Source organism: Ictidomys tridecemlineatus, chromosome 1 (genome assembly GCF_052094955.1).
Source record: "Ictidomys tridecemlineatus isolate mIctTri1 chromosome 1, mIctTri1.hap1, whole genome shotgun sequence".
NCBI lineage: Eukaryota > Metazoa > Chordata > Mammalia > Rodentia > Sciuridae > Ictidomys > Ictidomys tridecemlineatus.
In genome coordinates this window covers 187,462,470-187,477,220 of record NC_135477.1, presented here as the reverse complement: position 1 = coordinate 187,477,220, position 14,751 = coordinate 187,462,470, and the positions used below count along the sequence as shown (strand labels likewise).

The window sequence follows — 14,751 nt, the reverse complement described above, 5'->3', positions numbered from 1 at the left end:
AAAGGAGATCAAGACTAACACAAATTGAATTGAGTGAATTGTGGGATACAGATTAAGCATTTTCTAAGGGATCAGCAAATGTTTAAGAAGTAGGCACATAGGCTCATAGTATGATACCTAAGATGACTTAATTTGAAAATGTACTTATTCACATCAATAAGTTCTATTGTTCATATTTTTAAAATGAGGTCATTAATGCCTGAATTTACAGAATTTGGGCTATGAACACATTATAGTAAATGATGTAATAAGAAGACTAGTAAACAAAGTCGGTACATTTAAGATTCCTATAGAAACAAGAATATCCCCCTTATCTATACTCATGCTACATTTTTCTTTACCATGCAGATTCTAAATGGTGCTCTGAAAACAATGGTGTTTTGCCAGTAAATGGATGGAAGTGGAAACTATTGTGCTAAGTGAAATAAGGCAAACCCTTGAATTCAAAGATCAGGTGTACTCTCTGTATGCAAATACTAACTCACAGCAAGGGGGCAGAGGAAGAATAGAAGTTTGGTGAATTAGACAAAAGTGAATCAAGTCAAGGTAGAAAGAAGGGAATAGGAAAAATGTGGAATGAATCTGACCTAAGGCTGCTATGTTCACATATGAATACACCACAGTGAAATTCCACAAGATGTACAACCATAAGACTAGAAACTTAATTAGAAAACGATGTACTTCATGTTTGTATAAATAAGTCAAATTAAATTCTGCATGTTAAAAAAACTGGGGAAAACTACGTTCCACATCATTTGATCTGTCACTTTTATCATGTATTATTTCTTATATGAAGAAAAGAAAACATATTTATGAATTTCTATGATTGGTTTAGAGTTCATAGGGGATAAGCAAGTAGAAATACGGAGGGAAGAGAAACTATCAGAGGGCACATTATAATTATGATAGATCTTACAGGACAAAAAAAAATTATGTTGAAGAACAAGACCTTTGGGTGGTGACCCATTTTGAGGGTCAGCAGAGCAGCTTCTGTTTAGGTGAGCAGCACAGCTCTGGGAGAAGACCCTGGCTTTCTCAGCTGCAGCAGTGCCAGCTGGGAGGGGAGAGCAGGCACTAAAGGTGTGGAGGAGGCGAGGTCACTGAGGATGCAGACTCAAGAACACAGGGTACTTCTGTGCCCCACAGCCTGTGGAGAACCTGAGTGTGAGTTGGGGAGCTGGGAAAGCAGGATCCTGGCTTCCTCTGGGCTTAGCCTGGTGCATAGTCCTAGGAAAGCTCCTGTCAGTAGTCATCAGGCAGGAAGGCTCCAGCTACCTCACTAGGTTTAACACAAGTGGTACTCGAGTTTATATCTTAAGACATAAGATATATATCTGTCTATGACTTGGTGAGATGGATATCTGTGAGAACTGGACAGGAACATTGAGTTTAGGTCTCAAAATCAATTCAACAAAAGCTACACTGTTGGAGAAAAATTAATTCCTTCTATACAAACACTAATGAAGATGATTCATTTTTCTTTTCCTTTTCTGTTTCATTTCAGGTTAAGTTCTTATTTTGTTTACATTTCAAAGAAATTAAAGGAGTGTGTTTTCATGGAGAAATGGAACCAAACTTCAAAGGATTTTATTTTGTTGGGGCTATTACCCCCAAACCAAACTGGCCTACTTCTTTTGCTCCTTATCATATTTGCATTTGTTCTTGCCTTGGTGGGGAACTCCGGAATAACTGCCCTCATCTTCTTGGACCCCCGGCTTCACACCCCCATGTACTTTCTCCTCAGCCAGCTCTCCCTCATGGACCTGATGTACATCTCCTCCATTGTCCCTAAGATGGCATACAACTTCCTCTCCGACCAGAGGAGCATTTCCTTCCTGGGCTGTGGTGTGCAAATGTTCTTCTTTATAACCATTGCATGTTCTGAAGGCTTACTCCTGGCCTCAATGGCCTATGATCGCTTTGTGGCCATCTGCCACCCCCTACACTATCCTGTCCGCATGAGTAAAAGAAAGTGCTTGAAGATGATCACAGGAACCTGGATACTGGGGTCCATTCACTCTCTGGTGTATACCACCTATACCCTTCATCTTCCTTATTGTAGGTCTAGGGCCATCAATCATTTCTTCTGTGAGGTCCCATCCATGATGCCTCTGGTCTGCATGGACACCTCAATCTATGAGTACATGCTCTTTGTGAGTGCAGTCCTGTTTCTCCTCTTTCCTTTCCTTGGCATCACGGCCTCTTATGGACGGGTCCTTTTTGCTGTCTTCCACATGCGCTCAAAAGAGGGAAGAAAAAAGGCCTTCACCACGTGCTCCACACATTTAACCGTGGTGACATTTTACTATGCTCCTTTTGTCTACACTTATCTCCGGCCCAAAAATGTCCGCTCACCAACAGAAGATAAGAACCTGGCTGTCTTCTACACCATCCTCACCCCCATGCTCAATCCCATTGTCTACAGCCTGAGGAACAAGGAGGTGCTGGGGGCCATGAGGAGAGTGTGGGGGATGCTCTCCTCCAGGAAAAAATGAGAATGGCTGTCCCTGCTTCTCTGCATTGCTTTTATTTTTTTTGCAGACTGTAACTCTTTAGAGCAATGCTGACCTTTAGATGTATAATATGATCCACACATATAACTAGATTTCTACTGAGATATTCATCAGTTAAAATTAATTAGATAATATATTGATTACTATATATAAATATAATAATTATTATATATTTGATTAAAATGTTACAATTAATATGAATATTATCAATCAATTAATTTCATATTATACTATATTATATATAGTATCTTGTTTCATAGAGTAATATTTATACAATATTGGTACTCTTATTGATATTTATCATTTATACATATTTTAAATGAATTCTTACTGTTTGTATATATCATTTTATTCTAATTTTGCTTAGCGTTGTGTCAAGTATATATACCATAGCAACTTGAACTTTTCAAATATCAAGTGTCCCAATGTCACATGTGGCCAGTGTCAACTAAAGTTAGTACCTTTTGTTAACTTGCAGTCCTCTCCTTTAGGACCTAATGTGCCTTGTTGTTCTCTGTTCCCTGTTCTTGGGATAAACAAGTGTACTCCAAACTCTTAAAAATAGCCATTTGTTTTTCTTGTAAAAGTTAGTTTTAATACTTGCAGAAATAAATAAGTTGAAGTGGTTCCTAGAATTCACCATTATTACATCTCGAATTATTCTCCTTGCAATATAATATGGAAAAATGTTCATTCTTTCATGGGGACAAAATAATACTGTTCTCTTTTATGAATTCTTTGACAAGTTATTTGCATGTAACAGGGTAGAGGAGAGTTTGGCTTTGGAGTCATGAATCATGACCTCCAGAGATCAAGCAAGAAGCAGTTACCATACCTATATACTCCGGCGGTAGCTAAGCAGATTATACACTGCCGCCAATGCAATTTCTGGCCAATTGTCCTTTCGGCAACCAATAAAGGAGCATGCCATAGAACAAGCGCTGGGATCATAATACGTGGCCTCACACCCAGGGCTGTGAGTAACTGAATCACAGAGATTTGAAGATATAGTCAAGAGCACCCAGGTTCCTAGGGTAGGAGTTGGGGACCAAGGGGGAGAGTCCTGCGGAGCCCAGGTCATGCAACATTCACTAAAACACAGATGTTCTCCCTACAAATTCCTCCCTTGAATCAAAGTGATTCTGGAATAAAGACCATTACAAAGTGAGTCTGATTTTATTAAATTTTATCTATCTGCCAGGTGCACACAGGGTGGGGATTTTTCCAATAGAGCCTCCTAAAGTTTATTTTGCAGGAAGTTTTCTAAGAAACCTGATTGGACTTTGAAGCCTCTAAATGAAATGAACTAATAAAGATAGATTTAACACATACACAAAAAATGCCTTCCTCTAAGATCTTCATCACTCTTTATCGTGCTGTGCAGAATTTGGAATGACTTCTTATCTTCTCTACCTGAGATATCATGTGTGTCCTGACCTTTCAGAATAAACCAGGTGCCAGGTCACTTTTATCAGGAAGCTTTAGGTGATAGATTCCATAGAGCCAGAATAAGTCCTTCAGAAAGCTGATCACAGCTCTGTGCCCATCTGTAGGAGGAATGACTATGTATGAACCTCAGCTAGAGATGACACAAAAAAAGTGTTCATTAGAATAAATGTTTTGTGTCTACTATGACATCTATAACCCAAATTGCCACCTATGTAGGAATGGTGAGGTCAGCATTTAACATCATCACTAGCAATAGGAAACTGTGAACTAGATCAGACATTCAACAGCAGGAATCTACCACATCATCCAATGTATTAATAATGCCAACAACATGTATGAGGTAGGAATTACACAGACTATATAATTTTTTCAGAGACTGGAATTAGTTTGTTAATTGTAAAGAAGATAGGGTAGGAAAGAAAAAGAAAGTTTGGAATTTGTGAAAAGTGTACAGAGGAGGGGTAGAGATAGGAAGCAGATAATTGCTGTTAAAAAGAGAGAAAAAATAACTTAGAGTAATAAAATATTAAAAGAGAGTCAGAGAAAAAAACAGAAAAAATTAGTTATTACTGGGGGAATATAGTGAAGACAGTGCAGTAAGAGGAACAAAAGCCACGTTTGGAACAAAGAAATAAGTTTACATTATTGCAACTTAATCCCACCAATAATTTTACCCCACCTACATCAAACCATGGTTACCTAGTAAATGGGTAAAGAAGGAAGCCATCAAAGAGAAAGAAAATCATTTTATATATATATATATATATATATATATATATATATATATTTCATTGTTTCATTCTATATATATTGTATACACACATATCTATTCAAACATATACAAACATATATTTGAACACACATATATGTATATAAATATACTTGAACCTTTGGGAAGTAGAGCACAAGCACACACACACACACAAACACACACACACACACACACACACACACACACACACACACACACACCAATGCAGAATTTAAAAAGTAAAGAAAGACCAAATTAAGTTGAAAAAAATTTTTAAAAATGGTTTAATATGCGAAATAAATTTAAAAAACTTAGTGGGAAATAAAGAGTTTATTTTTGCCAAGGCAGACTAAAGCACTAGCAAGGATGGCTTTTTGTCCTTTTACTAATTGGGAGCTGTGGTGTTAAATCCAAGTCTTGGATCATAGTCAGCTGTTGTGGGTAGGATCCAAAGTCCTATCTCTTAGCTTGCTATTTCTCAGTATAGAATAAAATAGATTGGGGATTGCTAGAAAATTGTGTACTCCTGTAGAGGAGGTGGGGTAGAGTTCTAATTCAGAAGTTATGGTTGTTGGAATTTAGTCTTGGCTGGCCTTTGGAGCTCTGTAGATGGGTGATTTAGGTTTGATCCCATCCTTTGTTCCTGGGAGTTATCCATTTTTGCTGGATTTCTGTTCTCAGGGCCTTTCATAAATTCCACTCTTAACAGTGCAGATTCTAATCCTCCACAGACTTTACTTTCACCATTCTGGATGTGAACTACTCAGAACCAGCCCCTGGGCTGCATTTGCTCCAGTGTGACCATTATTGGTGTCTTCCCAATGGCTCTTATGAGATTCCAGCAACAAAGGGAACCCTCTCTTCTTGGCATCTGGAGCCTGGATGACTGCTGTGGCCTGAAAAATGGTCCTTCAGAATAAAAGATGAAAAAAAGCTTCCTACATACAGCTGAAATTAAATTAATGTAATTTTTTAGCGTGTACTACAAAACATGATCTTTCAGCTTACAAACATTCCAGGCTACCTCACAAAAATAAACTGAAAATTTTTTCCCAAAATAAATGTAATTAAAATTATCCTCTAACATTTGCTAAGAATAACTGACACCTCTTGGTTCATACATGTTGACTTTCCTTTATACATCTAGTAGTCACACAACATGTAATAAGGAAAAGGAAAGCCTCATTTGTCAGACATGGTCTTATCCATGAGTAGTAGTGTCTACATGAGATGTAAGCAGATTATTAACAAAGACTTGACTTATGCCAAATATTATGATCTATTTTAGAGTTGGTTCCATATGCCTCCAAGAAAAAAAAATGAATTCATTTTTCAGCGAATGAAATATTCTACAGATGTCTGGTAGGTTCATGTGACTAAAAGTATTTTTAGTTCTGAAGATCATTACCTCGTTTATATCTAGATACCTTATCTATTGGAGAAAGCATGTTAAATCACCCAGTAGTGTATTATTGTGGTCAATTTAATTTGTCATATTGAAAAGATGTGTTTTATCTACATATGTACATCAACATTTGGATCATAAATACTTACAATCATAATCTTTCTCTTTGGATTATTTCTTTAATAAGCAGAAAGTGTATCTCCTGATCATTTTTGGCTTAAAATCTACTTTGAAATGAGTAGCAATGCCTGCTTGCTTTTGGTTCTGTTTGCTTCACATATCTCTTCCACTCTTTCATCTTCACTCTGTGGGTATCTTTGTCTTTAAGGTGAGTCTCTTATTAAAATATAATGAGGGTGGTTTGTTGTTGTTTTGTTTTGTTTCTTGTAAAACCATTCTGCAAATCTAAGTCTTCAACTAGAATGCTTAGACCATTTATAGTCAATATTATTATAGAGAGATGATTTGTATTTTCTGCCAATTTGATTTATTTCTAATGGTTAATTCAGATTTGATTCTTACAATTGATTTTCTTCTAGTAGAATTGGATCTTAGGAAGGTTCTGATTTCTATTTTTCATTTCTTTGGGATGAAATATTTCAACATATAATTTAGGAATGCAAGCTTAGTCACTGTGAATTGTTTTTATTTCTTCTTGTCATGGTAAACTTTTATTTCATCTTCAAGCTTGATAGGTATTTTTTCTCAGCATGACATTCTTATTGGACACCTGTTTTTACTGTCTGGGAAGGAAAATCAGTTGAAATTCCTGATTGGCTTGCCTGTAAATGTGATCTGTATTAATCTCTTGTGGCTTTTAAAACTATATCCTTATTATATCTTTTAGGCATTTTTATTTTAAAGTGGATTTTTTTAATCTTTCTGATTCAGGATTCTAAATATACCTTGCATTTGAATTTCAATTTCATTCCTAAAGTTTGGAATTTTTTTGCTATTATTTGATTGAAAAGCTTGTGCATTCCTTTAGTTGTCTTTGTTTCTTAAGGATTCTAAATAGTTTTTATTTGTGTGCATTCGTTTTAGATATGCAAGACAATGGAGTTCATTTTGACATAATTATAAAAGCATAAATATAATTTGTTCTAATTCAGTCACCAGTACTTCCCCTACTTGCCCCCACCTTACAATCCCCCATTTTCTTCCCTCTACTCCACTGATCTTTCTGTTTCTTCATTAAGTAATTTTAAAATTGCTGTCTTGTGGATGTACATGGTGATGAGATTCACTATGGCATGTTTACACAAGTATACCTTAATGTAATAAAATTAAAAATCAATGATACATTAAAAATCAGAAACTATAATAAGACCTGGAGATTATATAATGTGCCTTTGAATGATAAATGGATAGCAGAATTAATCAGGTGAGAAATTAGAAAATACTGAGCAATAAATGAGATTAAACAATTTATCAAAATCTCTACGAAAGTATAAATGCAGGCCTAAGCAGAAAATTCATGTCATTGAGTTTGAAAGACACCAAATAAATAATCTAACTTTACATCTCTGGGACATAAAAAAAGACCAAACCAACACCAAATTCAGTAGAAAATAGTTAAAAATTGAAAGCAGAGACAAAAACTATGAAATTAAGATTTAAAAAATGGTTGATGAAAGAAAGAGTTGGTTTTTTTGAACTTTTAGCCAAACTAACTAAAAACAAGAAGAAATGGCTCAATTACAAAATCCAACTTAAAAAAAAATATCACCACAGACACTACTGAAATCCAGAGGATCATCAGAAACTATTTTGAAAACTTATACTCTAAGAAGTTGGAAAATACTAAAGACATGGAAACATTCCTAGACACATAGGACCTTCTTAAATTGAGCCAGAAAGATACAGAAAACCTAAGTAGACTAATATCAAGCAATGAGATTGAAGCAGAGAACAACAGCCTTTTGAAAGACAAACTGCTGTACTGGATGGGTTCCCATAGTAGTTCTACCAGACCTTAAAGTTAAATCCTCGTCAAACTATCCCATAAATAGAAAGAGAGGAAACACTACCAGTTCATTCTATTGAGCCAATATCACCCTGGCAACAAAACCAGACAAAGACACATCAAGAAAAGAAAACTTCAGAAGAATGTACTTAGTAAACACACATGAAAAATCCCCCAATAAAATAAAATATGACTAAATCACATGTAAAATCACATTAAGGCCACCATGAACAAGTGTTACCCCAGTTATGCAGATTTGGTTCTACACACAAATCAATAACTATAATCCACCACATAAGTGGAATTAAAGACAATTATTACATAATCACCTCAATAAATGCAGAAAAAGCATTCAAAAAATCCAGTATTCATTAATGTTGAATATGTGGAAAAAACTTACCACAACAGTGAAAGGAATACAAGACATTTACCTCCACAGTTTAAAGGAAATGAATGAAAACTCCGATGCCAACATCGTACTGAATGGAAAAAAAAAATAAGGATTTTCTGTAAAATCAGGAGCATGGCAAGAATGGACACTCTTACATCTACTATTCCACATGTGTCTTGAATCTGATTCAGGAGACATGACATAAGACAAGGAAACTGAGACTATACAAATAGGTAAGAAATAATTCATATTATCTATTTGCTGATGACATGATACTATATGTAGAAGACCCTTCAAACTCCACTAGAAGACTTCTAACACAGATAAATACATTCAGCAAAGTTGCCAGACACAAGAACAAAATGCATAAACAACTGTTTTACTATAGTCTGATAATGAATCTGATGAGAAAGAAATCAGGAATACTATCCCATTCACAAGAGTTTCAAAAACAAATACTTTAGAATGAATTCAATCAAGAGGCTGAAGGATCTCTGCAATGAAAACTACAAACACTAAAGAAAGAAATACAAGAAGACATTGACAATGGAAAGGCAGCCCTTCTTGGGTTGGTAGTATTAATATGGTCAAAATGGCCATACACACAATATACAAAACAATGGAACCCAAAACAAAATTGGTAAAAGAGAAAAGTGTAAAGGGATTTTTTCCAATTTGATCTCCTAGTCAGTGTTTGGAGATGCCGGGTAGAAACCACTGTGCTTACAAATCCTCATTTTATTACATAACCTCAAAGTCAACCTTTACTTTAGGAGAATTGCTTTCTTCATTCACATTTTCACAAATCAATTAATATCTTTCCTCATATAGAAAAAGATATTTTGTCATATCATAATTTAATTCAGCCACCACAGCCAATAATTTGTTGAAGAATCTGACTAGACTATAGAAGGTAATTGCTCTCACTACTATTGCTGATATCACCCAGCTCAACACTGCTTCTTGTTGATCCTCAGGTTTTAACTTAAAAAACATGAGGATTTAGTAGACATGACCTAACACCCCTACAGCTCCTCATCCTGTTCTGGAATGACTGAGCTCATCCTTCTAGAGACTAATTCTGGGCAGCAGGAGAGAGTGACAGCTCAGTGGGTTGGCTGATTTATCCCACACTTCAACCAAGTTCACCTTGAAACTAGCAAAGTCAGGTGAAATGACCAAGTTTTCTCTCCCATGGGCTTGGACCCTGGGGATCCATTAGAGGAAGAAGGACATGTAAGGCTTGAAGGAGGAAGGTTCTGTGCATCAGAGGCAGCAGTTCATCCTTCTGTCCCACTCTTCAGAAGTAAGTGTGGTATGTTTGAGACCTAGTTGTTTAGCCTGGCAGAGTGTGAGCACAGCTTGGGGTTTAAACATTTCAAAGTATTCAATGGATTATTAGGTGAGAATATTGTAAATAAAAACAAGTTCTCTCAAAACTCAGTACCAGATTTCAGATGGTGTAAGTTAAAATACTATCATTGTACTAAGTTTATTTGCGTTAGTTTTAACTAAGATATTTGGGAGAGGAGGATTTTCTTATCATAAGGAAACATTTATTTTGCACAAAGAATAAGCCATGCCATAACAAATTGTAAATACAGGAGTCAATTTAAGTGTAAAATCAGTTGATGTGAACCTGTTAAAATTTCAGAATATGCTGCTCTCTAGTAGTGTGATCTTCATTTCACTGGGTTTTCTCCATTTAAGGTCTGAATTTCTGAGTCTTCTCTATTGAAAGTATGAAAGGAAGAAAAGGGAGTGAGACCTACTCTGTGCTAAACACAATGCTCAGTTAATTGCATCATCCCAGATCTCAGGTGTGTGTTGTAGTGAGTTGGCTGAGGCTCAGACAAACAATTGGCTTATTGGTCATGGGCTGATTTTAACTCTTTTTTAAGGACATTAAGTCTCTTTGTATTAATTACTATTGCTTTCTTGTAACTTTTGCAAAATGAATTTAGCCACCTACACTTGCTGCAGTGATATTGTTCGGTTCTGTCAAGTGAAGGTTATTTTTTTCAACTGTAAGTATTTGAGCAGTATGCTCTGTAAAATGACAAAGGGAGACTTTACACTTTACATCTTCTTTACACTTCTTGTATTTCCCAAGTTTAGTGTAACTGAGACAGTGGTTTTTCAAGAAATTCTGGTACATGAAATAAGGTCAAATATCCAATAAAGGAAGTTGATGGTCATCCATGGAAATATACCCCCATATGTAACTCCAATGTCCTAGTTCCTAAAATTTAATTAGAGATGGAGTACTGGAGCGAATAATCTTATCCATTGTGAAAGTTTTCATGAAAGTTTTCAACTTAAGAAAAAAGATAATTACTGTAGCAACCGAAATCAAACTTTTTATGATACTCTAAACTCTTTGTACCTACAAACGTAAATGTAAAAATAGGTCTCCAAATAAATAATGGTACCATTGAAGATAAACTTAGAGCATAACGTGTGTTCAGGTCCTGGTACTAAAAACAAAATTAAAACTTGAGGATAAAAAGAAGTGAAAAAATACCACAAAAAGTTCTCATGTTCTGCTTTTAATGCACATACACTACAAACTTATGTAAAAAAAATTTCTTCTCACATTTCATTAGTTGAATTATCATACAAATTCACAGAAAAAGCCTCTGAGTGTGTGTTTCCATTATCAAAACCAGTGTTGTAAATCCATCACCACAGAAGTTATGTTTGCTGGTGTGAAAACTAAAATTAAAGTCTTGTACATTATTTTAAGGTCATTTTTATCATGTGATATTTGCTTGCACAAAGCAATACCATGTGCTTTTAGAATTTCAGAAACTTGAAACTTCCATAGGGAGGAGATAATACTCAAAGAATATAATATAATCATGGTGGATTGTATAGGATACACAATACCTTCACAGTGTTAGAATAATGCTTTGGATGGTGACCCACTTCTAGGACCAGCAGAGCAGCTTCTGTTTAGGAGATGAGCAGCACAGCATCCGGGAAAAGACCCTGGCTTACTCAGCTGCAGCAGTGCCAGTGCGGAGGAGACTGCAGGCACTAAAGGTGTGGAGGAACTGAGGTCACTGAGGATGCAGACTCAAGCACACAGGGCACTTCTGCACCCCACATGCCATGTCTGTGATGAATCTGAGTGCTGAGTTGGGGAGCTGGGAAAGCAGGGTCCTGGCTTCCTCCAGGGCTGAGCCTAGTGTATAGTCCTCGGAATGCTCCTGCTTGTAGTCAGCAGGCAGGAAGGCTCCAACTTCTTCATTGGGTTTCCTGTGCCTCTTATAGACTTTGTATTCCAAGACCATGTATGTGTCTAGGATGTGCTGAGATGGTTACAGAGAGAACTGGGGCAGGAACATTCTATTCAAGTCTTAAAATAAATTCAAGAAAAAGGTACAGATTGAAAAAATAAACAACAATTAATTTTAAACAAACACTAATAAAGGCAATTCATTTTTATTCTCTTTTACTGTTTTAATTAATGTTTAATGTTCAATTTTTATTTTTTACATACTTTCAAGGAGTTCGAGGAACTAGGTTTTCATGGAGAAATGGAACCAAACTTCAAATGATTTCATTTTGTTGGGGTTGTTACCCCAAAACCAAACTGGCCTACTTCTCTTGCTCCTGATCATCTTTGTGTTTGTTCTCGCCTGTTTGGGGAACTCAGGGATGACTGCCCTCATTTTCTTGGACCCCCGGCTCCACACCCCCATGTACTTTCTCCTCAGCCAGCTCTCCCTCATGGACCTGATGTACATCTCTACCACAGTCCCCAAAATGGTGTATAACTTCCTCTCTGGCCAGAAAAGTATCTCCTTCCTGGGCTGTGGTGTACAAAGCTTCTTCTTTGTGACCATGGCAAGTTCTGAAGGCTTACTCCTGGCTTCCATGGCCTATGACCGCTTTGTGGCCATCTGTCACCCCCTCCATTATCACATATATATGAGCAAAAGAATGTGTGTGAAAATGATCCTTGGGTCCTGGACACTAGGTTCCCTCAATGGCCTAGTCCACACTGTGTATGCGCTTCATCTTTCATATTGCAGGTCCAGGACCATCAGTCACTTCTACTGTGACATCCCAGCCATGTTGCTTCTTGTCTGTACAGACACCTGGATCTATGAGTACATGATTTTTTTTAGTGCAGTCCTGGTCCTCCTCCTTCCTTTCCTTGGAATCACTTTGTCCTATGGACGGGTCATATTTTCTGTCTTTCACATGCGCTCAAAAGAGGGAAGAAGAAAGGCCTTCACTACATGCTCCACACATTTAACTGTTGTGATATTTTACTATGCTCCTTTTGCCTTCACTTATCTCCGTCCCAAGAATGTCCGCTCACCAGAAGAAGATAAGAACATGGCTGTCTTCTACACCATCCTCACCCCCATGCTCAATCCCATCATCTATAGCCTGAGGAACAAGGAGGTGCTGGGGGCCATGAGAAGAGTGTGCGGGATGTTCTCCTCCAGGAAGACGTGAGCATGGCCATCCCTGCTCCTCTGTATGGCTTCTCTCCATGCAGACTGGAACTCTCTAGAGCACTGCTGACATATAGATGTATGTTATTCCACATATGTAATTAGATTTCTAGTAACATGTTTAAATGTGATATTAAATTATATATTATTATATAATTAATAATTAATATATTTAATTGCAAACTCAATGATAACATTAACAGTGTTGATATTATCCTATTATATGTAATATACAATATGCTCTTTGTTCACATAATATTTTAAAGTAATTATAAACTGATATTGAAATATTATTTCTATTTTTGACTTTATAATCTTGCTGTGCTTGTATCCTATGTTTTTATTTCATGTTTTCCAGCAGTGCATGTCTTTAGAGTTATATCCTGTTAGCAGCTTGCACTGTGTACACTTCAATTTTCCCACAACAACAAGGGGCCTGGGTCTCCAAATATCCAGCACTTCTGGGTGGCTAGTAGTCCTCTCCTTCAGGATCACATATGGCTTATTATTCTTGGGACCAGGAATTATACTCTTAATACAGCTATTTCACGTGAATGTGCTGCCTAAAATCACAAATTGGGAGGTTGAGTCAGGAGGATTGCACATTCAAATGCAGCCTTATCAACTTACCATGGCTTTCAGAATCTTACACAGATGTGTCTAAAAATAAAAACAAAAACAAATTAAATGGGCTGGGGATGTAGCTTAATGGTTTAGTATTCTGGGTTTAATCCCTAGTACCAATGGGGAAAAAAAGTCAAAAATAACAACAAGAAAAAGTTTGTATTCTTCTAACATTTAGTTTTATCTTTTGTAGAGATACTGAAACCCAAATGGCTCCTAGGAAGCATAATTATTTACATCTGTAATCTTTCTCCAGGCACATAATACATAAAGAAGCTCTTTCTACTACAGGTACCAAGGCCACAGTTTTCTCTCTTTGCCTTTTTCATATTCTGTGACTATGTACTTGCCATGTTCCTTGCTTTCACTAAAAAATTATCCTTGACATTTGTTATCGGTGGCTCATCTGAGCTGGACATATGGTCTCCAATTCCCTAAAATCTAAGTAATTCCTGTGCCTCCAACAGAGCACATTAGTTCCAACATCAAACATCTCCTGGGATGCCTTGTATCACTGTACACTGTATCCCATTCCTCCTGTTTGCCTGGTCAGTTCCATGAGCCATCAAACACAAGCCCATATCCTTCCTGGAGTAACTCTCCATCCCATATGCTGTCTACATCCCCGAAAACTGTGCTTATGGGATATGTTGAGGTGCCTTGACCTGAGAGTCCTGGAGTGAGGTTTGACCAGGTGACATCTTCTAATAATGCTGCCTCATGCCTGTTCTGGCACTGTTCTTGGTGTGTTCACATCCAGCCTGCTTCCTCTGTGTGTCTGAAGATTTAATGGGCAACCAGATATCTTTCAGAATGTTCTTTTTTTGTCTCAATGGAGATTAATTTATTTCTTGAATTAAGAATCCCGGGTGCTACAATTAGATTGTAAATGTCAGTTTAACTATGGCTAGGAAGTTCTTTAGAAACTAATGGTAGTGACTACAGGGCTTGAGGAGAATTTAAACAATATTTTAATATTGGGCTGGAAAGTGAAATTGTTTTATGATTGTTTAGGATTCTGAAAAAGGAATAGAAGAATTCAGGTTAAGGCACAAATATCAAACCGGTATCCAACTTATGAGACATTTATACATCTTTTTGTCCACTAAAATAAATTAAGTACTCAATATTCAGATGCTTATACATCTACTCTTTAACATAAGTTATTTTTCTCCTGTAG

The 14,751-nt window shown here is 36.6% G+C and overlaps 2 protein-coding genes across 2 annotated transcripts; both read left to right on the top strand.

Annotated features, from left to right (window-relative positions):
* The first annotated feature begins 1,542 nt into the window (after positions 1 to 1,542).
* On the top strand, positions 1,543 to 2,518 carry LOC144366659 (olfactory receptor 2L13-like). Its single transcript, XM_078021218.1, has one exon. The coding sequence runs from the start codon at positions 1,557 to 1,559 to the stop codon at positions 2,493 to 2,495; it is 939 nt and encodes a 312-aa protein (XP_077877344.1). The 5' UTR covers positions 1,543 to 1,556; the 3' UTR covers positions 2,496 to 2,518.
* Positions 2,519 to 12,009: 9,491 nt separating this feature from the next.
* Positions 12,010 to 12,948, top strand: LOC101965718 (olfactory receptor 2L13). Its single transcript, XM_013366481.2, has one exon. The coding sequence runs from the start codon at positions 12,010 to 12,012 to the stop codon at positions 12,946 to 12,948; it is 939 nt and encodes a 312-aa protein (XP_013221935.2).
* The last annotated feature ends 1,803 nt before the right edge of the window (positions 12,949 to 14,751 follow it).

Coding starts and splice junctions, on each gene's coding strand:
- LOC144366659 (XM_078021218.1), top strand. CDS start 1,557: ATGGAGAAATGGAACCAAACTTCAAAGGATTTTATTTTGTTGGGGCTA.
- LOC101965718 (XM_013366481.2), top strand. CDS start 12,010: ATGGAGAAATGGAACCAAACTTCAAATGATTTCATTTTGTTGGGGTTG.